The sequence below is a fragment of the Salvelinus fontinalis genome, chromosome 21 (genome assembly GCF_029448725.1).
Source record: "Salvelinus fontinalis isolate EN_2023a chromosome 21, ASM2944872v1, whole genome shotgun sequence".
Classification (NCBI taxonomy): Eukaryota; Metazoa; Chordata; class Actinopteri; order Salmoniformes; family Salmonidae; genus Salvelinus; species Salvelinus fontinalis.
Window position 1 is genome coordinate 30,045,103 of NC_074685.1, and position 27,827 is coordinate 30,072,929.

At 41.2% G+C, this 27,827-nt stretch overlaps 2 protein-coding genes across 2 annotated transcripts; both read left to right on the top strand.

Annotated features, from left to right (window-relative positions):
* The first annotated feature begins 3,928 nt into the window (after nucleotides 1–3,928).
* On the top strand, nucleotides 3,929–5,785 carry LOC129818622 (heat shock protein beta-1-like). The gene is made up of 3 exons (XM_055874706.1): nucleotides 3,929–4,696; nucleotides 4,866–4,929; nucleotides 5,184–5,785. The coding sequence occupies exons 1-3, from the start codon at nucleotides 4,294–4,296 to the stop codon at nucleotides 5,341–5,343; spliced, it is 627 nt and encodes a 208-aa protein (XP_055730681.1). The 5' UTR covers nucleotides 3,929–4,293; the 3' UTR covers nucleotides 5,344–5,785.
* A 7,059-nt stretch (nucleotides 5,786–12,844) lies between these two features.
* LOC129818614 (serine/threonine-protein kinase TAO3-like) lies at nucleotides 12,845–18,902 on the top strand. The gene is made up of 8 exons (XM_055874695.1): nucleotides 12,845–13,278; nucleotides 14,390–14,626; nucleotides 14,827–14,955; nucleotides 15,073–15,276; nucleotides 15,442–15,681; nucleotides 15,902–16,114; nucleotides 16,220–16,402; nucleotides 16,487–18,902. The coding sequence occupies exons 2-8, from the start codon at nucleotides 14,441–14,443 to the stop codon at nucleotides 16,646–16,648; spliced, it is 1,317 nt and encodes a 438-aa protein (XP_055730670.1). The 5' UTR covers nucleotides 12,845–13,278; nucleotides 14,390–14,440; the 3' UTR covers nucleotides 16,649–18,902.
* The last annotated feature ends 8,925 nt before the right edge of the window (nucleotides 18,903–27,827 follow it).

Genomic DNA, 27,827 nt, shown 5'->3' on the forward strand with positions numbered 1-27,827 from the left:
CACAGACATCAATTCAACGATTCAGCCAGTGTGTGCCAAATGGGTCCTTTAATCAAAAAGGGAAGGATTTCAAAGCATTCACAACTCCCTTGAACAAAATGATTTATCTTTCCCTCTTAAACCACACTGACGTTATAGTACATGCACTTTGTTTTTCAGATAATCTCGTGGGAATTGTAATGTGTTCAGTTATTGGAGCAATATTATTACACTTAATGATAGTAACACTCAGTCAACAGCAGGAAAAATAAAAAGTACAGTAAAGTGATCTTCATGCAGTTCCTTTCCCTTTACACACATCCTCTGAAAAATACACATTTTATACTATATAAGTCAGAAGTTTACATACACTTAGGTTGGAGTCATTAAAACTCGTTTTTCAACCACTCCATAAATTACTTGTTAACAAACTAAAGTTTTGGCAAGTCGGTTAGGACATCTACTTTGTGCATGACACAAGTAATTTTTCGAACAATTGTTTACAGACAGATTATTTCACTTATAACTCACTGTCTCACATTCCAGTGTGTCAGAAGTTTACATACACTAAGTTAACTGTGCCTTTAAACAGCTTGGAAAATTCCAGAAAATGTCATCATGGCTTTAGAAGCTTCTGCTAGGCTAATTGACATAATTTGAGTCAATTGGAGGTGTACCTGTGGATGTATTTCAATGCCTACCTTCAAACTCAGTGCCTCTTTGCTTGACATCACGGGAAAATCAAAAGAAATCAGCCAAGACGTCAGAAAAAAAATTGTAGACCTCCACAAGTCTGGTTCATCCTTGGGAGCAAGTACCAAGTACCAAAGTATCTATATCTACAGTAAAACGAGTCCTATATCGACATAACCTGAAAGGCCGCTCAGCAAGGAAGAAGCCACTGCTCCGAAATCACCATAAAAAAGCCAGACTACGGTTTGCAACTGCACATGGGAACAAAGATTGTACTTTTTGGAAAAATGTCCTATGGTCTGATGAAACAAAAATAGAACTGTTTGGCCATAATGACCATCATTATGTTTGGAGGAAAAAGGGGGATTCTTGCAAGCAGAAGAACACCATCCCAACCGTGAAGCACGGGGGTTGCAGCATCATGTTGAGGGGGTGCTTTGCTGCAGGAGGGACTGGTGCACTTCACAAAATAGATGGCATCATGAGGGAGGGAAATTATGTGGATATACTGAAGCAACATCTCAAGACATCAGTCAGGAAGTTAAAGCTTGGTCGCAAATGGGTCTTCCAAATGGACATTGACCCCAAGCATACTTCCAAAGTTGTGGCAAAATGGCTTAAGGACAACAAAGTCAAGGTATTGGAGTGGCCATCACAAAGCCCTGACCTCAATCCTATAGAAGATTTGTGGGCAGAACTGAAAAAGCATGTGACTGCCTCACAGAAAACCTTTCAGTTAACTTCAGTATTATATTCTTCAATAGACATACTCCATAACTGTTTGTACGTAACCCACTTCATTACTTTTGCATCAAGGACTCAGGTATGACTGTCTCATGGTCAGAGTTGCAAAAATATAAAATTGTTCTACTGCTGACAGTGAAAGAAAAGTTAATAACACCATCATTTATCTAGCTCTATGGCAAAACACAATACTGTTGAGATAAAACAGTACTGTACATAATGACTTGTATATTTGCACTTCTAACTGCAAAATGTGAATGTGCTGGCATGTAAGAATTATTTTAGAATAATTTCACTACCATACTAATAAATGGTATTCCGGTACTGATTGAGTCAGGTGTGAAGTTCATTGTTTGAATGATTTATGACAGATAGGTTTAGGACTTTGTTTGAGCTGTTAAGATTAAGATGACTTATGTCACATTCACAATCCATTTACTCTGTAATGAATTGAGCCCTCTGGCATAATATTGACACACATTTCCCAACTACGGTACCACATTCTCAACTAAAGTGCAGTAGTAGTCCACCATGTGGTTATACTGGAAAACTGCTACCACCAGCGTTTTGATGTATCTGTATTATGTTATTCTTTTTTACATTTTTTTTTTACAGACAACGTGCTGGGCATTGGTCTTCCGGGGGACCCATCCTCGTGCGGCTCTCTTCTCCAGCCTTCACCTAGTGCAACTGACAACAGAAATATATTTATTGACGTCTTCACTATCTGTTTTGGGAGCCGGGATGGGGGCGCGCCTGTGGGAGTGTGTCTCCGGGGGAAGAGCCGAGCGGCCTCACTTGAGAGACCAGTGCGATCAACATTGACGTATGAGATTAATATGTGTGGATGTCTTTGTATTTGACCACGTCACCACTACATAACTCGTTTTTTTCTATTTCATTTATTTGTATTTCATTTATTGTATTTCCTATTATTTCGTTTTTTAAAACCAATGTACAATCAATGTCCAAATACCCATACCTGCGTTCTAAATAGTAGACATTTTTGGTTTGCGAAAATAGAACGTTATATAGTATGTGACATTTTGAACATCATGTATGCTTTAAATGCCATAACGTCATACTAATTTCGGCTTTTCTTTTAGTAGAACTTACTGCACACTTTTGAAGAATTCCAGGCTCACGTGTGTTTCACAACCGCTGATAATGAACGAATGGCGGGAATCAATGCAATTGCGCATTAGATGATTCATTTTTAGGATGGGTGAGTCTAGTATGTCTCGTCTGTTGCTTACTGCATTCGTTTTTACTGAGCAGTACATTCAAAATAGCATGTAGTACGATTAGTACACAGTATGTAGTTTTAGTAAGTAGTAGGCAAAACAGATTTTGGACAGGGCCAACGTGTGTATAGCATATTGCAGTATGAAAGCACCTTTATTTGAGAATTTATGTACACCACCACCCCCTCTTAACCCCCACCTGTAGAATACAATTGTTGTTATGTTGTATTACTAATATCTGAAAGACAATACACAAATATATAAACACTACGAAACTGCAGCAACAAAACAATTGTCCAACAGCAACTGGCCCAGTTGTTGCAATAGAGGGTACACCAATTCTAGTTTCCATCCTTGCCTGATAGACGGATTGGGGCCTGGAAACTTGGTTAGTGGACTCTAAAGCTAACAAATAAGAGCTATCAATTACGTATGAGAGAGAGAGAGAGAGAGAGAGAGAGAGAGAGAGAGAGAGAGAGAGAGAGAGAGAGAGAGAGAGAGAGAGAGAGAGAGAGAGAGAGAGAGAGAGAGAGAGAGAGAGAGAGAGAGAGAGAAAAAACTAAGTGGGATTTCAACCCTTCACCCCAGGGAGTTGTTAAATGTTGAATGGAGAAAGCCTGAGTTGTTGACATTATGTAGATAATCCCTTTCATGACCCTCCTAAAACACACTGGCGCAGGCTTATTGGATCCATTCCCCTCTGACAGTGAGTGAGGGGACAGAGAGTCGCACCCAGGGGTAAAGCAGGGCAAACCAGAGGAAAGGCCTACAGGCTCTTCATATCAAAATTCCTCACTACCTCTCTATTGCGTCAGTCTTTCTATTAGAACTCCACCACTCCCCTCAGATGCAGGAGCAACAGTGTCAACATGTAAGTGAATGTTACATGCCCATAGATGTACGTAGAAGTTGAAGTCACTGCAAAATAACCTATTAGGTGTCAGTAAACCATGGCTCCGACAGTGGGTTAACCAGAAAAGTCATGTTTTGGAGTTTGGGGATGGAACTAAAAGTTTCCCCCTCGTTCCCACAGTAGCTGACGAGTTGCTTAGCAGCTTCTGCGCTGAATGGACATGCTGTCCCTGCACATAGTAGAACGGTGCGATTACTATGGAGAAGACAAAGAGCACCAGTATGTGACAAGACTGCAGAGGCCAAGCGCTGAAAAAACCCCATCGTTGCTGCACCCAGAGTCATTCACCAACTACTTGCCATTTACGCCTTGGAGCTATAAATACACATACTTAAGATTTATTCTCTCCAGGTCCCAGGGCAACAGAGGAGCAACACCACTGCCCCAACCATGCCAATCAACTCATTGTCATGCCATTGATAAGACTTACGGTTTGATAAGTTCTAGAATGGATCAGCTGGGTATATAAAGGGTGTGAGTGATGCTCCACAGCCTGAACAAAGTCTGATTGTCCAGGGCAGTGCTTCCCACTATGAGCCAGCCTTCCTGAACTGTTTGGGGGAAAATATTGCTGCCCTTTTGTGTGTTGAGTAAGTCAATTAACCTGACTTAGTTATTGTAATTAGACAAATATTAAATTACATTAGCTAGCCAGGGGAAAACCAAGAGAGGAAACAGTTTTTTCCCCTCCTAGTACCACTCTCAGGCCATTCCGAAGTCATGGCTGACCACAACAAGGTTTTACCGCGTCCTCTTTTCCGCCGAGATGTAAACTGGGATCCTTTCCGTGAGTGGACACAGCCTAGCCGCATGATCATGGAGCAGGACTTTGGCCTCCCTCCTTTCCTGGATCCAGGCGATGTGAGCTGGATAGACTGGGCTAGGAGGAGACTGGCATCATCCTCCTGGCCAGGGTACACACGCCATCCCCTCTTCACCCCCGGCACCGCTCCCCCTGCTGCGGTGGCACCCCAGACCTCAGCCAGACTTCAGAGACAACTGTCTGGAGGAGTGTCAGAGATCAGGACAGGACAGGACAGCTGGAGGATCACACTGGATGTCAATCACTTCTCACCAGAGGAGATATCAATCAAAACCAAGGGGGGCTTCCTGGAGATTACAGGTACTAACATTATGTCTCAGATCTGAGAAACCAGAATATGGTGGCAGTTTGAACATTCATTGTTACTTAAAAGGTTTGACAATTAACTGATGAAAATTGTTATAGAGGTCTCACGTCCACATGCTCCTTATTCAATTACTTCAATTATTGTCTCAACTTATATTTTAAGGTCAACATGAAGAAAGGGAAGACGAACATGGATCAGTCTCAAGGTGCTTTACAAGAAAATACAAGTAAGTTGTAATAGAAAATAAAGTCCCTCACAATGCTATGACAAAGACATACCGGTAATGAAAGTAAGAACTCAAAAAATAATGTGTGCAATTGAACGTCTTTGCTGTTGATTGCTATAGGAAGGCATTCTAAATGGTTTCCCCCGGTTTAAATACATGTGTAAAAACAGATGACAAGCAGTCTATTGAATCACAGTGAACAAGTCCTTGCCTGTCTGTGTTGTAAGCGGATTGTTGTTGTTGGTTTGTTGAAGGCTGCCCCCTGGTGTGGACTTGCAGCACGTCAGCTCATCTCTGTCTGGTGAAGGGGTTCTCTTGGTAGAAGCACCCCTCCCAGGCTCAACCACCACCATCCTCCCCAGTGACATGGTCATCCCCATTCAGATCAAGCACGAGTGTGAGGGGAAAGAGTGAATCCAGTAATCCATTACAATTAGATGTAAAGCTTGGGTTAGAGCTTTAAAGCTGATGTCGGCGTTGGCAACTTTTGACAACATTCTTTTGAATTAAGCCTTGGTCATTTATGATGACACACATAGTGGCTTCTATTGCTATTGAAACACCATCACTTTATTTACTCTCACTCTAACTACACGTGTGGCATGTTTTTCTATGTATTATGTTAAATCATTTCCCGCAAAGACTAGCAAAACCAAGATAAACTGAAAAATCAAGACTGTTGAAATGTACTTTCTCATTTGTCAAATGATAGATTATCTGGGAGTCAACATGACCATGCTTAATAAAGCTGGAACAGTTCTGCAAAGCATACATCTTACATACATTTCAACGTGATCTATTTCTATGAATTGAATCTCCTTTGAATCAAAGCAATAAACAATCCATGGCAAAATGACACATATTGAGGAGGGTTGGAGGCTCTTATGTATGCGGTGTCTGTCTTTGTATTAGAACTGCTGCCTGTGTACACGCATTACTTACTCTAAATTAGACCTGGAAGTAGTAGAACGTTTTAAATGAGTCCAAACCAAAATAACTACTGTGTAAATACAGTATATAGTGAAGTCATTTCCATTTGAGTTATTTATCAGACACTCTTATCCAGAGTAACTTACTAACTGATTCACTAACTGAATGCACTAGGTACAACGACCACATAAGTCAAAGTAAGCAAACTTCCTCAATAAAGCAGACAAGTGTTAGTGCAAGAAAGGTAAGTACAACGCTAGGGTGTGGGTCCTCCCCCCCCCATTCTCTTCTCTCATTTCCCTCAAACTCTTGCCTACTTGACCCAAATTGACCCTAAAGGACTTGGCAAATGTTTCGGATGGTGGCACTGTTGCCCTGCATTTGCCTTAAGCCTTCAAGTTTGGCAGGTTTATGCTACGAACCCTGTTTAAATACATTAGAGATATACTTGATGTGTGGTCCAAAATCTTATATTCCTTGGTGTGGGCGTGTTGACCGATGTCAGAGGCTACAACGTCCAGTCATCCACTAACAGGAGTTGAAACCCTCTCAGCTGGTACACTGACAAATCACGTACACAGCATTTGGTCAGTAGAGACAGTGAGCAACATCGATGGATACCTCCAGCCTGAAAACATCTAATGGTACTGTAAAACCTCCGATTTCAGCTGAGGCTGTTAAATGTGTTGATTATGACACCATTTTATTTTTTTCTATTGTATTAATTAATTAATTTGAAAGACAATGCAAGTAATCTACTCTCAGAATTTTGACATGACAGTTTTACAGTGGTCTGCAAACCAAAATATTTAAATGTAATCTATCCTGTACTTGTACTAGGTGTCACATCCTGTCATTGGCCTGTCATGTAATGTTCTGTTGTCTGATATCACTGCAATTCAGAAGAATCTGAAGTGCAGATGAATGGTTTAGTACTTACACTTAGGGAATGTGACGACTTCACCCAAAGCAAGGTGACACAGATACTTTTTCTGCCTTTGATGTCAGTTATCATAGACACTGGCCCATTGTTAAGTCACATGTTAATTGTGGTTCTATACATTAGGCCTAATGTAAATATGACGATTTACCTCAGGTACTGGAAGAAAGAAAACGATGTATGGCTACAAGACTTGTGTCCAGAAGAGCAGAAGAGGAGTGGGGCTTGACCCAGACAATCCTATGTTTGTTGTATCAAAGGAAACTCTTCATAGTGCCTTCAGCCCCATAGGGGTTCTGCTACTGATAGAATGTGCAGTGAAATCAACAAATAGGGATTAACACCCATAAACCACTGGACGCCCCAGGAGTGCAGTCTGTGTCAGCTGAATATCATGTTTGCATTAGTTATCCTTTCCAAATATGACTGACTATTTCTGTCAGTGTAAGAATCCATAAGACCTTTGGAACGTTGCCAAGGTGCGGCCGTTTCTCTCTCAGGCTGATACAGAGAGACTCATCCATGCTTTTATTACAAGCATGCTTGACTACTGTAATGCTCTCCTGTCTGGTCTACCTTAGAATGCCATTGGTCAACTGCAAAACATACAGAATGCTGCAGCACGGGTACTGACCAAGACCAGACGGAGAGCACACATTACACTGGTTTAAAGGTCTCTGCACTGGCTGCCTGTGAGTTTTAGAATTCATTTTCAGATTATTCTATTGGTTGTAAATCAATCCATGATTGTGCACCCCAATAGATGCCAGACATGCTTTTAAAGTTATGTGCCCAGTAGGTCCCTCAGGTATTCTGGCAGTGGCCTTTAACTATCCCAAAGCAAAACTGTTGACATTTTTAAAAGAGATCTTAAAACACACCTTTTTAGCTTGCTTTTCCTTAGGGTGCTTTTTAGTCGTTCAGTTTCTTATTGTTATTCTTTCCTTTTTTTATCCTCTTATGTTTGTTGTGTAGTAAATATTTCAGTTTTTGTTTTTCATTGTTTTTATTATTTTGTTGCTATGAATTACATTGTGTTCCTGTCTGAAATGTGCTGTATAAATAAAGCTTGATTTGATTTGATAATAACGTGCATTAGGCCTATATTATGAATGAAAATAAATATGTACATTCTCTTTTTTTAAGGCAAATAGCACGGCAACAGAGATCCAACATTGACACCTGCAAATACAGCCTGGTCTCATACACTAGACGTAACATAGTAAACATATGGTTACATGAGACAGATGGTTACCTAAGGCAAAAACTGAAGTTGGGTGGTTGGTCAGGGTGGATGGGTGAGCGTAGTGAACGTTTAGCAACCCAAAGGTTTCAACTACTTAGTAATTTTTAGCTTCTTTGCAACTACTTAGCATGTTAGCTAACCCTTCTCATAACCCTAACCTTAACCCTTTTAGTTAACCCTTCCCCTAACCCTAACTCTTTTAGCTAAACATTCCCCTAACCTTAACCATTTAACCTAACTCCTAAACATAACCTTAACCTTAACCCTAACCCCAAGCCTAGCTAACAATAGCCAGCTAGCTAATGTTAGCCACCTAGCTAGAATTTGTAACATATCATACGTTTAGCAAATTCGGAACGTATACGTAATACTAATTGTAATTCGTAACACATCATACGAAATGGGTGATGGCATCCACAAATTATTACATATTGTAAGGAAAGATTCTGGGACACAAGAAGCAAGTTCAGAGAGTGAATATTTAATGAATAAACAGACAGGAAACAAAACACGAACCGCATCTGGACAAGGGACACATAACGACATTAATGCTGACTCAGGAAAGAAACTGAGAAAGTGACAGATACAGGGGAGGTAATTAATAACGTGATGGAGTCCTGGTGGGTCCGATGAAACGCTGATGTGCGTAACGATGGTGACAGGTGTGCCTAATGATAAGCAGCCTGGCAATCTCGAGCGCCAGAGAAGGGAAGCGGGAGCAGGCGTGACACATACTGTACCATACGAAACGAAACATAAACATATTATGCTAAATTGAGTATCTCGGATTTACATACATAATAATAAAAAATGCTCTGCGACCAGGTTGGCAAATTATATTTGCACTTTTCACACCAAAGTACATTAATCTCTAGGAGACAGAACACATCTCCTTCATGAGCACTATTTACATTTATTTAACTAGGCAAGTCAGTTAAGAACAAATTCTTATTTTCAATAATTGCCTAGGAACAGTGGGTTAACTGTCTGTTCAGGGGCAGAACAACAGATTTGTACCTTGTCAGCTCGGAGATTCGAACTTGCAACCTTTCGGTTAATAGTCCAATGCTCTACTAAGCTACTAACCACTAAGCTACCCTGCCACCCCGGTATAACGGCTGCGTGGTCCCATGATGTTTATACTTGCATACTATTGTTTGTACAGATGAACGTAGTACCTTCAGGAGTTTGGAAATTGCTCCCAATGATGAATCAGACTTGTGGAGGTCTACAATTTTTTTCTGAAGTCTGGCTGATTTCTTTTGATTTTCCCATGATGTCAAGCAAAGAGGCACTACGTTTGAAGGTAGGCCTTGAAATACATCCACAGTTACACCTCCAATTGACTCAAATTATGTCAATTAGCCTATCAGAAGCTTAATTTTCTGGAATTTTCCAAGCTGTTTAAAGGCACAGTCAATTTAGTGTATGTAAACATCTGACCCATTGGAATTGTGATACAGTGAATTATAAGTGAAATAATCTGTCTGTAAACAATTGTTGGAAAAATTACTTGTGTCATGCACAAAGTAGATGTCCTAACCGAGTTGCCAAAACTATAGTTTGTTAACAAGAAATTTGTGGAGTGGTTGAAAAACAAGTTTTAATGACTCCAACCTAAGTGTATGTAAACTTCTGACTTCAACTGTATAAGGAAATATATACAGTATATATTATATATTTGATCTGTTTCCCTTGTCTTTGTGCTTGCCTCCACCTCCCTCCAGGTGTCACCAATCTTCCCCATTATCCACAGTGTATTTATACGTGTGTTGTCTGTTTGTCTGTTGCCAGTTCGTTTTGTGTCGAGAAACCCACCAGCGTTTTCCCCTTGCTCCTGTCTGTTCTAGTTCCTGTTTTCTAGTTTTCCCCGGTTTTGACAATTCTGCCTGCCCTGCCCTGACCCTGAGCCTGTCTGCCGTTCTGTACCTTGCCACACCACACTGGATTATTGACCCCTGCCTGCTCTGACCCTGAGGCTGCCTGCCATTCTGGACCTTTTGCACCCTTTTTGGATTACTGACCTCTGCCTGCCCTTGACCTGTCATTTTGCCTGCCCCTGTACTATTACTAAACTTTTGTTACTCCAGCTGCTAATCCACAGTTATTTTCTAAAAAATAACCATGGATTAAGTTTTATCACAAGCACATACAGGTTAACTGCCAAATAAAGGAAACACCAACATAAAGTGTCATAAAAGGGTGATAGGTCACTACAAACTGCCAGAACTGCTTCAATGCGCCTTGGCATAGATTCTACAAGTGGACCTAAACCATGCCAGGAAAATGCACCCCATGCCATAACATATACTTTGTATTAGGGCTGTCCCCAAAGAAAAAGATTGTTGGTCAACTGAGATTCGTCTGTTCTTTCGACCAATCAAATTTTAAAACGTGTTTTTTTCCATATATAGACACATCCTATGTGTTTTTATCAAATCAACTATATGCACTGAGCTTGTCTGATGCTTTAAGCACACTGCTTGATAAAATAATTAAGACACACAAATGACTACAGGGAGTTTGACTTGCTGCGCCACGTAAAAAAGAAATGACAGCGGGTGACGGTGTGACTAGCACCCGTTGTCTCTCTTTGCTGCAGCGACCACCACAGAACATCAACAGTATTTATCGCACTGTTCGTGTTGCTGAAGATGCAACATAATTACAGCCATTTATGACTGAAAAGTTCCATTACCAAAATCCCTGATTTCATTTTTTGTTTAGGAAAAACATTCCCATTTCCCCCAACCCCTGCTCTCTTCAGGTGAAACATGTATGCATCACGTGCACGGGACCAATATGGCCTGAGCCATAGCCTATCATAATCACATCAATAAATTGGTTATAACAAACTCTGAACACCATAACACATGTGACAGCAAAATGGATGCAGAGGACGTGACAAATATACGCGAAACGGGGGAATGTTGACTGGTTGCTCAGGAGGTAAAGGGGAAGTCAGATGTGTGGAATACGTTTGACTAGTTGTGGAAAATACTGGAGATCAAGAACAATAAGTTAAGGAGCAAGCACTGCGTGCATATTATGTGTGCCAAACAGGTGCTGTCAGATTACAATATAATTTTTCTGACCATTTGGAACAATGTAAACAACACTAAAGAGTGTGCAAAGCTGTCTTAAAGGCAAAGGGTGGCTACCTTGAAGATTCTCAAATATAAATTATTTTGATTTGTTTAACACTTTTTTGGTTACTACATGATTCCATATGTGTTATTTCATAGTTTTGATGTCTTCACTACTATTCTACAATGTAGAAAACAGTAAAAATAAAGAAAAACTCTATATTTTTGACTAAGCTTGCTCAGCCTATTCATGCAAATGTTTTATATATAATGTTTCACAATATTAAAGTATTGGACTCTGTTAAACATATAGGTCATAGAAAGTAGTACCAGCAGTGTGGCAGCTTCTTCAGAGGTGGTTGAATAAGCTCAAGCCTGATGTCAGGTAACAAGTTATAGGCATGGAAGAGGAAAGGACTGACTTAAAGAAGATCTAAAGGTCTGGTCAGGGAACACAAACATGAACATGACAGTTAAAATAAATAGTGTTTGAGGTAAGGATGACATTTTACATTTCAGTCATTTAGCAGATGCTCTTTTCCAGAGTGACTTACATTTAACCAGTGCATTCATCTTAAGATAGCTAGGTGACCACATACTGTTCTCCTTGCAGTTCCTATCATGGGCTTTTTCAGGAGCATACCTTATTCTGACATATTAATAGGTTACCCATTTAGATAGAGAATTAGAGGACTGTTTGCTTGGTTCTTAGCTCTACTGCAGTTGACTGAGGATGTTGACTTGAAATGTATTATCTTTGGTCAGTGCTATGATTGTGGGTCACTGAAACCCCCTTTTAGAAACTGTTATCCTACACTTTTGACCCATCCAGTGGTTTGTTGTGACAAGCTTTGTTACTTGGGGCCTTTACATGCTCCCGGTAGTAATTTAATTGGCCATTTATACGACAAACTGAGTCAGTGAGAAACATAATATGAAATTGCAGTATGTAGAGTAATTGGTAACACTGTATAATCATTTAATGAATAAGCATTCATACATATTATACATATTTATAAATTGTGTATCTAAAATGTCATTATTTGCAAACATGTATAATAATTTAGAAACATTATAAGAATCCCAATTCATAAGCAATTATGGCATATGTAATAATTTATAAAACATGTATAAGCTTATTCATGAAAATTATAGTAAAGGGTAATCAAGTAATCTTTACAGTAGTTTACCTATTAGCCAGTCTTCTGAACTAGTATTCATTTTGAATCGTTTTTACAATACTACTATTCTATGACTCTTTTATAATGACCTTGTTGTTTATTCAGACATTTTTACAAATCTGTATCTAGAATCAACAAGATTCGAGCAAATTGATTAATTTAAGGAGGCCACACCAGAAAATGATTGTAATGTTCAGGATTGGTATCATTGTATAGCATCCATCCAGTATTTGAAACGTTGTATTGTTTGAGAGATTAATGGAAGACACTAGAAACAATTAATTGGAATATACACAAATTATCGAGCTGATTAGTATTGTCATAGGAGAACAATGCCATGGATGGATCTGTGTTTGATTTGCATATTTTCACAGATCACATAATGTCCTCATGGGAATACAGGAAAATGATCACCGCTCCTAATCATTTTATTTTATTTGGAGGTAGGAGAGAAGGAGTGCAACCATTTCTCTTTAACATTTTCCTCCTCTTCTTCTTGTCTTGATTGTCTGTGATAGGCATGGCATAATTCACCCTTCCCACCGGATCCATTTGGTTCCTCCTCCTCAGGAAGTGGAGACGCCAGAGACAAGGACTGCCTTCAGCTGCTGCCTTTCTGACGGTGCCTGCGATCGCTCTGCGATGCACTGTTCATTTCTAGCGAGGAGCTGCAGGCAGTAGCGAGAGACCACGCAGGGGAAGGATGCATTTAAAGCAGGATGTGTGCTGGATGCTGGGAGACACGGCAGCGATAGCAGCAGCAGCAGCGAGCACGGAGGGCCTGGGAAGCGCCCACCCCCTCTCTCTCCTCCTTTTCCTCCCCCCCTGCAGGACCATGCTTGCGTGAGGGATGAGGCTGTGCACAGGGACGCCAGGCCAGAGCTGCGGCCTACTTCTTCTCACAAGAGCCGGGCTCTCGACTGCAAGATCTGTGAACGCTTTGCCACCATCAAATCAGCATCTTTGGTAGGCAGGCTCCCTCTCCCGCTGGGAGGGTCTCTCTCTCCATCCTCTCAGCAGCCCATCTGTAGCCATGGCAACCGGATCCCGTTAATAAGTGTCGTTTTTTTCCATCCTCAGGTTCCCCCCTCTGCTTTCATGTGTGTGTAATCGTTTGAATTGATATCAAATCTCTTTCTATATCTATTTATCGTGATGTGTTTTTGGTTATTGATTTACAAGCTGTGTGTGGACGTACCTTTAGCATTTTCATCCCAGAATAGTAGGCCTGCAAAACAGGCTCATACCTATTGAGCTCTCCATTTGTGGCTACATACAGTATGAACGTGACAGATGTATTAGCATGAAGAACACCACATTGACATTCAAGACACCCTTGTTATGTTCATGTATGTAGCTATTATAATTGATGATGCATGTGCTATGTTACTAGCATGAAATCTGAGCTAAGCAGCCATGATCATTTAGTGAAGAGGAGCAATGCACATTATTTCCTGCCCTGGCTAATACTATCCACAGATACTGTACCTAATAATCCTCAAGAATGTACACCAATTAACAACTGCGCGTGTTTGTGTGTTTGTGTCTGTGTGTGCATGTTTGTATGTGTGAAAGTTATGAAAGAATTTGTGACAGGTGGTCATAGAGGCCATCTTTAGTTATAATTGATTGGACTTTACACATGTTGGACTAAAATGCTAATGAGAATATATTTAGTAAATTCTGGAATGAATTTAGTGTAGTTATACTACATCAAGCGTGATATTCAGAGACTGTGATCTAGACTACGCACAACTACATAGAACCAAATGAATACTGCAGTTACCCTTAGGTGTACAGTACATAGTCTTTGTGAGGTCTCTCTTCTCTATTTCACTTAAGGTATTCTTGCAAAGATAATAAAATATGTCAAGTTATGTGTCAGATTCACAAAGGACATTGTTCTACTGTATTTTACAGTCTATTACTGTGAGACTAGGGTACTCGTGTTTCTCCCTTTGTAAGTCCATATTTAACGATATAGTTCAGTACATTTTAATTGTACAGTAGGTATCTCAGGCCCTCTTGCTTTTCACACCTGACTGTTCTCTCTGTACCCTCTGACCCCTGTGTCCAGGTCACCAGGTAGATCCAGGAGCATGAGCAGGACTCTGAGCTGCGGGAGCAGATGTCTGGGTATAAGCGCATGCGGCGGCAGCACCAGAAGCAGCTGATCGCCCTGGAGAACAGGCTGAAGGCGGAGATGGACGAGCATAGGCTCCGGTTGCAGAAGGAAGTAGAGACCCACGCCAACCACACTTACATTGAACTGGAGAGACTAGCTAAACGGCACACCGTTCACACAGACAAAGAGGTGAATAATGAAGTTGCATGGTAGGACAGTAGGTCTTGGTTGCTGTGAATGAAAATGTAAACTGAAGATGTTCCAGCCCCTTGATTAGATTGCATCTGTAGCATTTAGCCCTTTCAGCATAATGTCAGAATTTTAAACAACACATCGAAGGGAGGAAATAAACAAAATAAATCTTGGACATTTCATATGTTCCCGAACAGATAAAGGCAGCTACAGCAGAGGAGAAGAGGATCCAGCAACAGATTATTGCCCAGCAAAAGAAGGAGCTGACCACCTTCGTGGACAACCAGAAAAAAGAGTACAGGCTCTGTAAAGACAAGATCAAAGAAGTAAATGCATAAATCATTTACAAATTTTCTCCCCTTGGTCTGTGATTAAACTGTTTGCATTTTCCATGGATTCCATGCATTACCCATTAAGCCCGGGTTCTTACCTGGATGTTGCAGGAGATGAATGAGGACCCCAGTACGCCCAAGGAGGAGAAGCAGGAGCGTCTTTCCAGGCACAAGGAGACGGTGCAGCACTCACAGGCTGAGGATGAGGCCCACCTTCTGGACCAGCAGAGGCTGGTCTATGACAGGAGCTGCCGTGCTCTGAAACGCAGGACACTGGTCAAGAGGCACGAGTTTGAACAGGAGCAAATGAGAGAGGTACAGTTCCTCTCTGATATTTAGTTTGCCAATGATGCTGATAGAATTGCCTCTAGAATTGTCACCCCAACCTCTTTTGTTAAATGGCCTAATTTGCATTGACGAAGTCTGAAGTACTGTATATTCAAAATGAAATAAAGAGATGAGGAATATGTCCCACCCCAGGAGCTGAATAAGAAGAAGACCCAGAAGGAGATGGAGCAGGCCCTGATGATCCGACAGGACGAGTCCACTCAGGAGCTGGAGCGCAGGCAGCTGCAGACACTGCAGAGGCTCCGTGTTGAGCTGATCCTCCTACAGCACCAGACCGAGTTGGAGAACCAGGAGGAGTACAACGGCCGGCGGCAGAGAGAGCTGCACAGGAAGCACGCCCTGGAGCAGCGGCAGCAGCCCCGGAACCTCAAGGTGCATAGAATCTATACTGCAGCTGTTGCACTGTACATTTGGTTTAGTAAGAGCCAATGATACATCATTGTGTGTCTGCACATCTAGGCAAAGACCCTTGAATTAAAGTCGCACCCCTGGTCAGACTGAAGCTCAGCCGGTAGTCATAACCGGCAAAATTATTGTTTCTTACTGTATGTTTCTTACGATTGTTTCTTTCTTTCTATTTGTCCTTCTGGAGATGTTGGAGATGCAGATCAAGAAACAGTTCCAGGACACGTGTAAGGTGCAAAACAAGCAGTACAAAGCCCTGAGGAACCATCAGCTTGAGGTCTCTCCTAAGAGCGAGCACAAGGCCATCCTAAAGTCACTGAAGGAGGAGCAGACACGCAAGCTCGCCGTGCTGGCCGAGCAGTACGAGCAGAGCATCAACGAGATGATGGCCTCACAAGCGGTAAGGGCACTACTCACCCTTAACCTCCAAACAGCCACACAATGCTTACTGGTACATGTCTTTTTTAACCCTCTCTCTCTTTCGCTTGTCTCTGTGGTCCCCCAGATGCGTCTGGAGGAGGAGCAGGAAAGGGAGTGCCAGGCGTTGAAGCAGCAGCTGCAGCAGGAGATGGAGCTCCTGGATGCCTACCAGAGCAAGACCAAGGCCCAGACAGAAGGCCAACACGAGAGGGAGCTGCAGATGCTGGAGCAGAAGGTCTCCTTACGCAGGGCCCACTTGGAACAGAAGGTATGTTTTGGTTATGTGGTAACACAAGCTCACCTCTTTAAACTGACCACGTCCCTTATTTGATTATCACTATTGTGGTTTCAGATTGAAGAGGAGCTGGCCTCACTTCAGAAGGAAAGCACTGAAAGGATCAAGCAGCTTTTTGAACGGCAGGAGAGGGAGCTGGACGCTTTCGATGCAGAGAGCGCTAGGCTGGGGTTTGGGAGCTTAGGATCGCTGGACTTCCCCAAGGAGGACGACAGATGAAAATGGATGTGGTTGTGGAGGACTAGACTCTTCCCTTCTGGTGTATGGTGTAGGCATGTGCCTGCATTCTCACTGTCAACTTAACCATGGCCATCTCTACAGTGACAACGCTGGATAACACTCTTTCTCTCTTCCTCTCTAGAGTCTTTTAGATACCACATCACAGCATAGAGCGGTCATTTGCCATGGGAACTACTTTTGTTAAACTTTAGAAAAAACGGGGAAAATTAAACAAGATTAATTCACAACACAAGTTCAACCAAGTGTGTGTAACTCAAAAGTCTTGCGTTGGAGATTACAAGAATAGAATACTTATAAAAAATAAGAACTGACTCTTTCCTCCATGCCATCATCCTCCTTTTGGTATGAATTCAGGAAATTCAGGAAATTTTAGTAAAAATGAGCACTTTGATATGTTTAAGTATTAACCCATCATGTTCATATGATGCTTAATGCGTGTGTCACATGGAGGGGCATTGCGATTGTGGAATGTGAAGCTGCGGACGACACCGTGGTGTATAGCTGCTTCTTCTCTTTTCTCTCACAGAATGTGAATAATACTGTATGTGAATACTACTGTATGTGAATACTACTGTATGTGAATACTGTAAGCTAAAAGAAGGTATCGGGACAGTGTCAGATCTTATATGTAAACAGTTTTAAAGAGAGATTTTACTTCATTCCATATTGTGCTAAAGCATATGGTCCTTCACTTTTTAAACAATTCCGGTACTTTATTTTACGTTGTTCAGTATTTAGAATTTATTGGCATCAGTTTGATCAAGCTGTGTATTTTATCAGAATGATTCAACTCCGTCAAACTGGTTATTATTGCATGCACTTTAAAGACACATTCAGGTTGTGAAGTGATGCATGACTCTGTCCAGAGATTTTAGCAGTTTGTAAATAAAAGTTTTTTGTTTTGTTTTAATCCCTATTGATAAGCGCCATATTTGATATGAAAATGTCACAAATGCCTTTATTTAAGTTGTGCCTATGAAGCGGTTTTGATTTGTCGTTGTTCTTTCATGTTTGTTTAGCACGGCCAATACCATTGTTTGTTCCATCCAAATTTGGGAATCATTTAATGTTCACTAATCAAAGGTCTTGTCAAGGATAATGGTGAGAATTGTGCTGTATAACTTTTGATATAAATATTTGTATTTGAGAACATAAATAGGAAGTACAGAAGCATTGGTCGATTACTAATGACGGAACTTCACATTATACTTAGAAACATGTTTTTTTCTTGGTAATGCGGTAGATCAAACATACTGAAAACTCGAATCACTGAAGACTTTTATCAGACTGTATAAAAAACACAGTTAAATGGTATCACAGAATTACTGTAAATGCATCGATTTTTTTTAAAGCTGTCTGGTAATAGTTAACCAGGCGGGTGGTTGCTTTGTTCTGGGTTGCATTCAAGTCGTAGCTGTTTAGTAACCAGATGTACAATGTTTTGCAGTGTTCATTGTTGTTATTGCACATAAGGTTGCAAAATGTGTCCATTACAGTGACTGGGAAGACAATTGTTTGGTGCTTGATTTCTAATATCACCATCAGCCTTTGACACAGACAGAATCCCGGATTGAATGTCTGTTTATGGATGTTACAACTATTTCAACATGTCCAGGTTTAACAGTTTTGAAAGATTGTTTTAAGTTGAGATCTTTAATGCAACACTGATATTTTGACAGTTGCCTCCAAACCCACTCCCTAGTCCTGTTCCTCACACATTGATATCATTTAAGTGATGGAAATCACGCCCTTCCTAGTGGTGGGCTGGGCAAGTGAGATGAAGAATGTTAAAATATCTGACACATAAGTGCAACAAAACTATGAACTTCAAAATACATGAATAAACAACTAATACTTTCAATGTAAGAAACCAAGTATGGCATTATTGATACCTCCAGACTGATGACTTGTGGCATGACTTCAAGTGCCAAAGTTATACAGTAGGCCTCAGTTTTGGAATTATTTGTTGTAAATGACTCCATGGAACGGAGCATATTTTGAGGTTGGAAGGTTTTGGAGAATGTACGTTTTCTTGGCGAATGGTGGATCCATATGCTATTTTCTTTGGGTTGGTTTAACTTGAGACTGGTTCAAACCTGTTATGAACCAAACTGTTCATGTGGACTTATGTTATAAAGAAAGGGGACTTCCCTAAACTAAGCCACACAGCGTTTCCTGTGTGGTACAGAGATGAAATAAAAGAGATTCTCTTGAAACAAGAGGTCGGCATCAACATCCTGCATCCAATGTCAGTGCTCCCCTGAATGAATGTGCAATTATTTTCTTATTTCCTGTATTATTACCGTACATGCTTCACGTAAAGTATACCCCCTGACAATTATGTAAGAAATACACAAATAGTTAAAGCATATTAGATTCACTAGAAGTGACAGTCCTGTGTGTGTGAACCGGTGGTGAGGGAAGTTACTCCTGCAGTACTTCCTGTTTCCTCGATGCCCTGTGGTCTACCATCTTACAATGCAGACTGTGTATCTGTTTGATCTGGCTGTTGGGTAAGGACATTCTCATATGGTAGAGGGGTTGTGGCAAAAGTGGTCTACCCTCACCTGAGTTGTGCTGACAGGGATGTGGCGAGTGAGTTCCCCCTGACATTAAACACTTCTGAGTTGAAAGGAGGAAATGTGGGTCAGAATCATGTAAAATGAAATGAGTGTACTCTTTATATATAAGTGCATGTATTCTCACAGAGCACAATGACTAGACAGGAACCTAACCAGGATTCATGTTATTCATATTGAGTAAAGCAATGATGTGTAGGTGATTATGGCACCCACAGGATGGTCAAGGGAGTAAGTCCACACATCAAAGTCCGAGACAAGCAGAAATGGAGCAACATACATAATTATACATCACGTCTTAGGTTGGCAAAATGTTTCTGTTAAAAATAACTGTTTTCAGTATTGGCTGTTCCGGACCTTAAAACAGGTTAACATCAGTGGAGGCTGCTGAGGGGAGAACGGCTCATGATAATGGCTGGAACGGCGCAATCGGAATGGCATCAAACACCAGGAAACCATGTGCTTGATGTATTTGATTCCATTCCATTGATTCCGCTCCAGTTATTACCACGAGCCCGTCCTCCCCAATGAAGGTGGCACCAACCTGCTGTGGTTAACATTCACAAGGCCACGGTGCCAAGGACGCGGACTCAGAGAATCTTTGGGTCTGCTGAGCACAAACTTCAACGATGTGAAAATTCTGTTCAACTTCCAGCTTGCGTTTACTGTGAACACTGAGGCTGTACCCGCTTGAAGTTGCAGTTAGGCCTACATTCCATGAGACTTTTAAAAAAAACATGCAGGGCTTGACATTAACCACATGTCCTTCAGACAAGGAGGTGACTGAAAATGTTTTTGTGTTGTTTGATGTAAGAAACCACTTTACAAAATAAAATGCATCATTATTCCCATACCGTTATTACAGAGAATCAGACAAATTATGCTACCCTCTGCCTATTGTCAATGTAGCTTATTCAAGCCTGTCTCAAAATACAACACTGCCTCTTTAAGACAAAAAAAAGCTCTTTACCCGACTTGCTTTTCAAAGATGGCTAGAAATGTACATGTTTTTGTGCTCTTTAGGAAGCATCACTCCCCCATTGCTGACTACAAATGATTTATAACTGGGATAATAACTCACAAACTAGCAAACGATATGAATAAATGTGCACACGTCGCTACATGTAGCTCTCGTTTTGATCTCAAAACAAGTACATCTACTCACAACCACTCATGCTTTGAACACAGTTCAGTTCAAAGTAAATGACACAGATCCATATATGGCAATGGTCTATTTGCATATAGGCCTACTGCAGCTCTGATTGGTTATGCTGCACCGGTCTGTGTAGAGTATGGGCTGAGTCCTGTGTGTCAATGCAATTGAATGCTACTCCGATGCCTTCTGACTACAACAAAATCTCTTGCATAGTTTGTTTTGTTTCGGTATGTTGCATTGAAAGTGGCTAATATTACGTTGATTCGATCACAATTTCCACAGTAAAGGGTAACGTTGATAGTGTTATAAGTAAGGGGGAAAACTCTAGAAAGTTGAGTGAAGTTCAATCTCATGCCTCTCTGCGTGGGCTGTGTGGCTGTCCCAGGGAGCTGCGCGCCCGTGCATGTGCACAGCTTAGAGGGAACATTGCATACCGCCCCAACAGATCCACAGATGACGCAATCTCTATTGCACTCCCACCTGGATAAGAGGAACACCTTTGTGAGGATGCTGTTCATCAACTACAGCTCAGCGTTCAACACCATAGTGCCCTCCAAACTCATCACTAAGCTAAGGATCCTGGGACTGAGCACCCCCATCTGCAACTGGATTCTGGACTGACAGGCCGCCCCAGGTGGTGAGGGTAGGCAACAACACATCTGCCACGTTGACCCTTAACACGGGGGCCCCTCAGAGGTGTGTGCTTAGTTCCCTCCTGTACTCTCTGTTCACCCATGACTGCGGGCCAGTGCAGGACTCCAACAATCATTAAGTTCACAGACAACACAACGGTGGTAGGCTTGATCACTGACGACAATGAGACGGCCTATAGGGGGAGGTCAGTGACCTGGCAGTGTAGTGCCGGGACAACAACAACTTCTCTCAACGTCAGCAAGATAAAGGAGCTGATTGTGGACTACAGGAAATGGAGGGTTGAGCATGCCCCCATCCACATTGACAGGGGTGTAGTGGAGCGGGTCGAGAGCTTCAAGTTCCTCGGTGTCCAAATCAATAAGGAATAATATGGTCCAACTTTGATGTTGTTCTACAAACATGTAAAGTGTTTGTTCACAAAATATACACACACCAAAAGAGTTGTAAAGAGGGCACGACAACGCTGATTTTTTTTTGCCATGGGTCTTCAGATCCTCATAAAGTTCTACAGCTGCACCATCGAGAGCATCTTGACTGGCTGCATCACCACTTGGCAACTGCTTGGCATCCGTCTGCAAGATGCTACAGAGGGTAGTGTGTATGGCCCAGTACATCACTGGGGCTGAGCTGTCTGCCATCCAGGACCTCTACAGCAGGCGGTGTCAGAGGAAGGCTGTTACGGATTCAGGTATCCTGTGTGTGTGTGTATCCTATGTATTTATTTTCTCTCCTTCTCCCCTCACAGGTGGCAATCATCATTCCCCAATCAGTCACCAATCAGTCATCAATCAGAAGACACACCTCCTCCTGTTTCCATTACCCTATCACAATCCCTTTCCCTTGGTTTAAAAAACCTGTCAGTTGTCCTCTCTGGAGCTCAATCTCTCTGTCATGCCATCTCTCTGGAGATCTCTTGTTTGGTTTAGCAACTACATGTCACTTTGTCCGTTACCCTGTGAGTATTGTTTTTGTTATGGTGTTTGACTGTTTGTTTGATGGTGGGAAAAGACAAGACAAGTCGCCCATGGGCATACACTACCCGTAGGAATACTTTGTCTAAGAACACTAGTTAGAGCTGGGCAGACCACCCACTGTATTTTTGGTTAGTTAGCTGTTGTTGAAGTAGGCTAGTCTAGCTTAGTCTAGCTTGTTTTTGGATATTTGTTTCTTTCCTTGGGTCCAGCTCAGCCCCTTTTCCTGCCCCCCCCCCTTACTGTGTGTTTAGCAAATAAACCATGAGTGTTTGACGGTAATTTAGTTGTCTGTGGTTATTTCGTTCTCACTGTTACTTTTTCACTACTATAATTTGCATGAGTTATGTTACGGGTCTCGTTACCATCCCCCTAGACTGCCGGGCCAAAGGGATTCATAACAAAAGCCATAAAAATGGTCAGACTCCAGCCACCCAAGTCATTGACTGTTCTCTCTGCTACCAAGCGGCACAGACGTCGCACCAGCAGGACTCTGAACAGTTTCTACCTCCAAGCCAAAAGACTGCTAAATAGTTAACCAAATAGCTCCATGGAGCTCCATGACCCTTTTTGCACTAACTCTTTTTGACTCCATGCACACACTGGACTCTACCCATACACTCACACATACTTACCCTGACACTCCAACACAAACACACTTACACACTCACCACATACACTGCTGCTACTGTTTATCTTGCATGTTGCCTAGTCACTTTATCCCCAGCTACTGTATATGTACAGTTGAAGTTGGAAGTTTACATACACTTAAGTTGGAGTCATTAAAACTCATTTTTCAACCACTCCACAAATTTCTTGTTAACAAACAATAGTTTTGGCAAGTCGGTTACATCTACTTTGTGCATGACACAAGTCATTTTTCCAACAATTGTTTACAGACAGATTATTTCACTTATAATTCACTATCACAATTCCAGTGGATCAGAAGTTTACATACACTAAGTTGACTGTACCTTTACACAGTTTGGAAAATTATGTCATGGCTTTTGAAGCTTCTGAAAGGCTAATTGACATAATTTAAGTCAATTGGAGGTGTACTTTTGGATGTATTTCAAGGCCTACCTTAAAACTCAGTGCCTCTTAACTTGACATCATTGGAAAATCAAAAGAAATCAGCCAAGACCTCAGAAAAAATATTGTAGACCTCCACAAGTCTGGTTCATCCTTGGGAGCAATTTCCAAATGCCTGAAAGTACCACGTTCATTTGTACAAACAATAGTACGCAAGTATAAACACCATGGGACCACGCAGCTGTCATACCGCTCAGGAAGGAGACGCGTTTTGTCTCCTAGAGATGAACGTACCTTGGTGCGAAAAGTGCAACTCAATCCCAGAACAACAGCAAAGGACCCTGTGAAGATGCTGGAGGAAACAGGTACAAATGTATCTATATCCACAGTAAAACAAGTCCTATATCGACATAACCTGAAAGGCCGCTCAGCAAGGAAGAAGCCACTGCTCCAAAACCACCATAAAAAAGCCAGACTACAGTTTGCAACTGCACATGGGGACAAAGAATGTACTTTTTGGAGAAATGTCCTCTGGTCTGATGAATAAAAAATAGAACTGTTTGGCCATAATGACCATCGTTATGTTTGGAGGAAAAAGTGGGACGCTTGCAACCCGAAGAACACCATCCCAACTGTGAAGCACGAGGGTGGCAGCATCATGTTGTGAGGATGCTTTTTTGCAGGAGGGACTTCTTTCATCACATTCCCCAAGCATACTTCCAAAGTTGCGGCAAAATTGCTTAAGGACAACAAAGTCAAGGTATTGGAGTGGCCATCACAAAGCCTGATCTCAATTCCAAAGAAAATTTGTGGGCAGAACTGAAAAAGCGTGTGCTAGCAAACCTGACTCAGTTACACCAGCTCTGTCAGGAGGAATGGGCCAACATTCACCCAATTTATTGTGGGAAGCTTGTGGAAGGCTACCCGAAACATTTGACCCAAGTTAAACAATTTAAAGGCAATGCTACCAAATACTAAGTGAGTGTATGTAAACTTCTGACCCACTGGGAATGTGATGAAAGAAAGAAAAGCTGAAATAAATCATTCTCTCTACTATTATTCTGACATTTCACATTCTTAAAATAAAATGGTGATCCTAACTGACCTAAAACAGGGAATTTTTACGAGGATTAAACATCAGGAATTGTGAAAAACTGATTTTAAATGTATTTGGCTTAGGTGTGTGTAAACTTCTGACTTCAACTGTACATATCTAACTCAATTACCTCTTATCCCTGCACATAGACTCGGTACTGGTACCCTGTGTATATAGCTAAGTTATCATTACTCATTGATTATTTATTCCATGTGTTATTATTTTTTGTATTCTTCTTGTTACTATTTTTACTATTTTTATTATTATTTTATTTCATTTTATTCTGCATTGTTAGGAATGGGCCGAAAGTAAGTATTTCACTTTTAGTCTACACTTGTTGTTTATGAAGCATGTGACAAATACAATTTGATTTGATTTGGCTCCACCTTGGTAATTAATTTCACAAATGTCATCACTGATCATTCATCATTGTTTTGGTCATGGTTGGTTCAATCAAAAATGGAGTAGCCGGTTTATTAGTTATAAACAACATCATAGTTGGACCGTCATCATCTAATGAAAAGTGGGCTTCTCTGAAACACAGATGAACCAAACAGGGGTTTCCTGACAAAATCAACTTTTGTGGGTTTCAAGAGATTCGAGGTGTGTCTTGGTTTGGTGTTGGGGACAGAGAGACACTACAGGGTGTGGTACTGTTGTTTCCTGACCCACTTTGGTGACTCTGACCCTTTCTTTACACTGTCTTTTACACACTGGGGAAAGTCTCTTGAGAAACTCTCGTCCTGTGCGTTGAAAAGTTCCCGTGAGCCCACATGCAAGGGTTTCTCTTGAACCTGAAAATGGGTACAGGGTCTTAACTGACATACACTGGGAGTTCACTCTGTTTTGTTTCCTCGATATACAAGAACACAGTTATACAGTATTTTCTTTACTGAACAACATATAAACACAACATGTAAAGTGTTGGTCCAATGTTTCATGGGCTGAAATAAAAGATCCCAGAAATGTTCGATACTTTTTGTGCCCAAATGTTTATATTCATGTTAGTGAGCATTTCTCTTTTGCCAAGATAATCCAGCCACCTGACAGGTGTGGCATATCAAGAACCTGATTAAACAGCATGATCAATACACAGGTGCACCTTGTGCTGGGGACAATAAAAGGCCACTCTAAAATGTGCAGTTTTGTCACACAATACAATGCCACATATGTCTCAAGTTGAGGCAGCATGCAATTGGCGTGCTGACTGCAGGAATGTCCACCAGAGTTTTTGCCAGAGAATTGAATGTTAATTTCTCGACCATAAGCCACCTCCAATGTTGTTTTAGAAAATTTGGCAGTACATCCAACTCGCCTCACAACCGCAGACCACGTGTAACCTCGCCAGCCCAGGACCTCCACAACCGGCTTCTTCCTTTGCGGGATCGTCTGAGACCAGCCACCCGGACAGATGATGAAACAGGAGTATTTCTGTATGTAATAAAGCACTTTTGTGGAGAAAAACTTATTCTGATTGGCTGGGCCTGGCTCCCCAGTGGTTGGGCCCAGTCATGTGAAATTCATAGATTAGGGCCTAATGAATATATTTCAATTGACTGATTTCCTTATATAAACTGTAACTCAGTAAACTCATTGACATTATTGCATGTTGCGTTTATATTGTTGTTCAGTATATATTCCATGCAACTACTATGTGTAACTATGTGGGTCGCTCATCTTTTCCGGTCGCTGCAGCTAGCGACTGGAACGAGCTGCAACAAACACTCAAACTGGACAGTTTTATCTCCATTTCTTCATTCAAAGACTCAATCAGGAACACACTTACTGACAGTTGTGGCTGCTTTGCGTGATGTGTTGTTTCCTCCACCTTCTTGCCCTTTGTGTTGTTGTCTGTGCCCAACAATGTTGTGTTGCTGCTGCCATGTTGTGTTGCTACCATGTTGTTGTCATGTTGTGTTGCTACCATCCTGTGTTGTCATGTGTTGCTGCCATCCTATGTTGTTGTCTTAGGTCTCTCTTCACATAGTGTTGTGTTGTCTCTCTTGTCGTGATGTGTGTTTTGTCCTATATTTTTAATCCCAGCCCCCATCCCCGCAGGAGGCCTTTATCCTTCTGGTAGGCCGTCATTGTAAATAAGAATTTGTTCTTAACTGACTTGCCTAGTTAAATAAAGGTTAAATAAAATAAAAATGTTTAATTGATGTTGTTCTCTAAAGCGCATAAAAATAACTGATGATTTAACCATATGTACTTTGGATGGTGTGCATACTGATCGTGTCCATGCTTACAAATATCTGGGCATCTGGATAGATGAAAACTGTCTTTTAAAAAGCATATTGATAAGTTAGTAAAGACACTGGGAATACAAATGGGCTTCTTCTATAGAAATAGGTCCTGCCTCTCGCTAAATAGGAGAAAGCAGAATTTTTCAGTTGACGTTCCTATCAGTCCTAGATTATGGCTACACCATCTATATGAACACAGCTGCCACCTCATTAAAGCCGTTAGATGCAGTTTATCATAGCGCACTGCGCTTTATTACGGGCGACAATTTTAGTACTCACTGCATTCTCTAGCAGAAAGTTGGTTGGCCCTCTTTGATGTCACGTAGGGTGATACATTGCTATGTTTTCATGTATAAAGCCCTTTTACAAAAAGTCCCACTGTATCTAACATCATTACTAAACTTTAGACATTCGAGTCATCACACCAGATCTCACGGATGGCTAACTCTGGACATTCCTTTGGTCTCTACTGAGTTAGGTAAATCAGCTTTTCGTTTTCTTACACCTTATTTGTGGAACAATATTCAAAATGTTGTTACATTTGATGTTCTGGTGCCTATAAGGCAATTCAGAAAGCTCATTGAGGACCTTATTACTGATGAATGTGTTTTGATTACCGTTTTTTTCTTTCTGCTTGCATTCTATATTTTGATGTCTCTATTTTATGTAATTCAGGGCTAATCTGTAAAAGAGACCTTGGTCTCAGTAAAGTAAAGGTTAAAAAAACAATTTATAAAAACTATAAGGAATTTAAAACGATATCATATGATACCCAAACTGAACAGATTGCAACACTGCATTCACTTCTTTTAAAACTTCACAACCACTTACTCTAGGAGGCGACAGCACTACTACAATGAATTGTGTCAGAGTGGGTTGACCTCTTGTGACTGGTATAAAACAAATGACCTCACACATGCATAGGTTATTCTATGAATTTGTTAGCACAGCTTTTACAGTACACTACCTCAACTCAAATATTGTAATCCATTGACAGTTATAGTGTTAGTAAATGTATGTGCTCAATCCTGAACAAGGCAGGTAACCCACTGTTCCTAGGCCGTCATTGAAAATAAGGATTTGTTCTTAACTGACTTGCCTAGTTAAAAAAAGATAAATAAAATGTTTCAAAAAATTATATACAAATTAATATACCTGCAATGCTGTAATATATACTGTAGATACATCTGGTATCTGTGAACCCTGTGGGAGTGAGCTCAGACCACAGACAATGCTGAACATACACATACATTTAGATTTGGTACATCAAATAAAGCAATTCAGGTCTGAAAAACAAATCTGGGAAATGCAGTTGCTTCACAAAGAAAGAGCTGAGCACGTCATTTCCTCCAATGACAAATGCGTGGTTTCAGTCTTTTAAAACGTTTTTCAGGGGAGTGATCATGACTAGTCTGTGTCTAACA